This window comes from Miscanthus floridulus, chromosome 1, assembly GCF_019320115.1.
Source record: "Miscanthus floridulus cultivar M001 chromosome 1, ASM1932011v1, whole genome shotgun sequence".
Lineage (NCBI taxonomy): Eukaryota > Viridiplantae > Streptophyta > Magnoliopsida > Poales > Poaceae > Miscanthus > Miscanthus floridulus.
Genome location: NC_089580.1, coordinates 41421655 through 41424114, shown reverse-complemented (window position 1 = coordinate 41424114; position 2460 = coordinate 41421655). Strand labels below are relative to the sequence as shown.

The following is a 2460-nucleotide window of genomic DNA, read 5'->3' as shown; positions in this document are numbered from 1 at the left end:
ATGTACTAAACTACCCTTAAGCATAATTAATTAATTTTCTAAATTAATAGCTGCGGTAAATAAATTTTGAACTCCCGAGCACCGTAACAAAGCTCATTTTTTAATGGTACTTATAAGTTACTTAGGGAGCATTAGGAATCCGATGACTCTAAAGTCGTGTATTGTATGTCTGTCTGATAAGTACTGATGCCATCAAAGATTGTATGTGTATTTGATACGAGTATATTACGAATATATTTGACTTGTCAGCCTTTTGTAGCATGTGTTGTCATAATGCAGTGGCTCCTATCCATGTTGTGACCAGCAGAATGCATGTATTCGCAAAATGTGGTATATACAGATGGCTTGTTTTCTCGAAAACATGATGGCAAGAGCTTTGTTGTGATTATATTAATAGAAGAACAGCGAAAATAGTTAAGGGCCCGTTCGGTTAGGCATTCCCGGCCTGGAACGGCCAGGAACATTTCCAGCCCAGCACAAAATATAGAATGGTTCCCGGCCTGGAACCGTTCCAAGCCATTCCGGACCGGAAACGAACGGGCCCAAAAGAAAAAACAACACGGAGGTTGTGGAGAGGGAAGCCCGGATCAAAGCTGGCCACTACAGCAAGAGCAATACAGCACAGAACGTCACAACTTGATGAGAAAAATACAAGGATTGAGGTGGGCAAAAACACAAGGCTAGCCTAGCCTCTTGTATATATTTATATGTAGACCAGATTACAGATTACATTTGGTTAGCTTCTGATTTACAGAAACGAGATGTGCTAATAAGGAGACCCGGCGACAATGGCGGTGCACTGTTGTCAGACGATCAACAGTACCATCTATCTCCGACGATGCTAAACAACTGATTGATGACTATATACCTTGTACTCTGTCTCGATCTGTCATCAGCAAACAAATGAAGTGAAATGGAATGGAACCGATGGAGCGATCAGCGTCGTCGCATCCCCTGCGTGGGCGGCGGGTACATGGCGGCGTTCAAGTCCCAGCCGTGGACGGGGTCGAGGCCGCGCGCCATGAGCTCCCTGTACTGCTGGCAGAGCGCGCAGGGCTCGCAGCAGAGGTGGACGAGGCAGTCGGCGCAGGGCGCCTCGGGGAGGCCGAACTGCGCGCGCATCATGGCGCGGTACGTGCACGAGTAGACCCACGTGCACTGCGACGCCGTGAGGCAGGCGATGACCGCGTACAGCGCCCCGCTCGTCCCGCACGACGTCGCGCCGCGGTCCACCATCTCCGCGATCCGCCCGAACGTGATGCACGGGCACCAGTACGTCAGGCAGCCTGCGTGCGTGCTGCTGAGCTTAGCTACGTACCTAGCACAAGATCGAGCTGATGAGCATCGAGGGTGGGTGCTAGCTAGGCTTACAGATGTGGCAGTCGTCCAAGCAGTCGAAGAGGCCCGACGACCACCGCTGCCTGGCCGCTCCGGCGACGGGGAAGCCGACCACTGGCGCCGCCGCCACCCCGGCCGCCTCGTAGGGCTTAGCCGGATACATCTCCTATAACCAGCTGGTACGGTTCTGGTTGCGCTCGCGTTTTAGCCTCGCCGGGAACGAATAGTGACGTACGGAATGAGCGAGCCTGCTGCGCCGGCCACCGGCAAGCTGCGGCGGCGGGTCGATCGACCTAATCCAATCCAATGCCCCCCGCGCGCGCCGAGATCCCAGCCAAGGAGCGGCTGGTTTCGCTGACCGGCCGGCGACTTGGCACGCACGGCAGCAGCAGCGCAGGTGATCGGAGGCAACCGGAGACTCTCGTCTGCATGCACGTAAATATACGTCACGGGATCGTCGTCCAAGGATCGAGCGGTTGCTGGTGTTCGTCGCCGCGGCCGGCGGGCATGTGGTCGTGAGGTTTTCTCGGCGGTGGCCGCGCGCGCGACATTCCCTCGTGCTATTTTTTTTATCACTTCTCCTATATCTCATATGTCTGAATTTTTTTTTATCACTCCTCATATATCTTAGTATGTGCCTGATTTTTTTGTTAGTTCGACCAACATGCAATTTTGTCATTGTTTAGCTATAGAAAAAGTGGTTCATTGTCTCTTGTCCTTTTAATTGTGCTAGTTTTCTGTTGTAACTTGTTGCATAAAAATTCCTAAAAAATCAGACACCTGAGATGTAGCAACTCCCATTTATACCACTACATGTTAACAGAGACGGTCAAATTGGATTTTCACGTTAATATCAATGAAAAGCAATAGATGCCTCTGGAAATCATAAAAAAATAAAAATAAAAAAGCAGCTTTGGGCGGGCCACGCCATGGACCGTCGCCATTGCTAGTGAGAACGATGGTGCTGCCTCAAGCATCTAGGCCCCTAGTGGGTTTCGATGATTAATGATGACATAAGATTATTGTGACTAACGTGTGTTTTGCAGAAACAATTTGAGTTAGGTCACGATAATGACGATTGTTTGGGTAATCAATGGTTTTCATGCCCCTATCGATAGAAAT

General features: G+C 50.4%; 1 protein-coding gene across 1 annotated transcript; it reads right to left on the bottom strand.

The window, feature by feature from the left end:
• Positions 1 to 673: 673 nt before the first annotated feature.
• Positions 674 to 1732, bottom strand: LOC136480692 (cell number regulator 10-like). The gene is made up of 2 exons (XM_066478165.1): positions 1372 to 1732; positions 674 to 1286 (listed from the first exon to the last, which is right to left on the bottom strand). The coding sequence occupies exons 1-2, from the start codon at positions 1499 to 1501 to the stop codon at positions 937 to 939; spliced, it is 480 nt and encodes a 159-aa protein (XP_066334262.1). The 5' UTR covers positions 1502 to 1732; the 3' UTR covers positions 674 to 936.
• Positions 1733 to 2460: the final 728 nt, after the last annotated feature.

Coding starts and splice junctions, on each gene's coding strand:
- LOC136480692 (XM_066478165.1), bottom strand. CDS start 1,501: ATGTATCCGGCTAAGCCCTACGAGGCGGCCGGGGTGGCGGCGGCGCCA. Junction 1,287..1,371: donor CTTGGACGACTGCCACATCT/GTAAGCCTAGCT, acceptor GCACGCACGCAG/GCTGCCTGACGTACTGGTGC.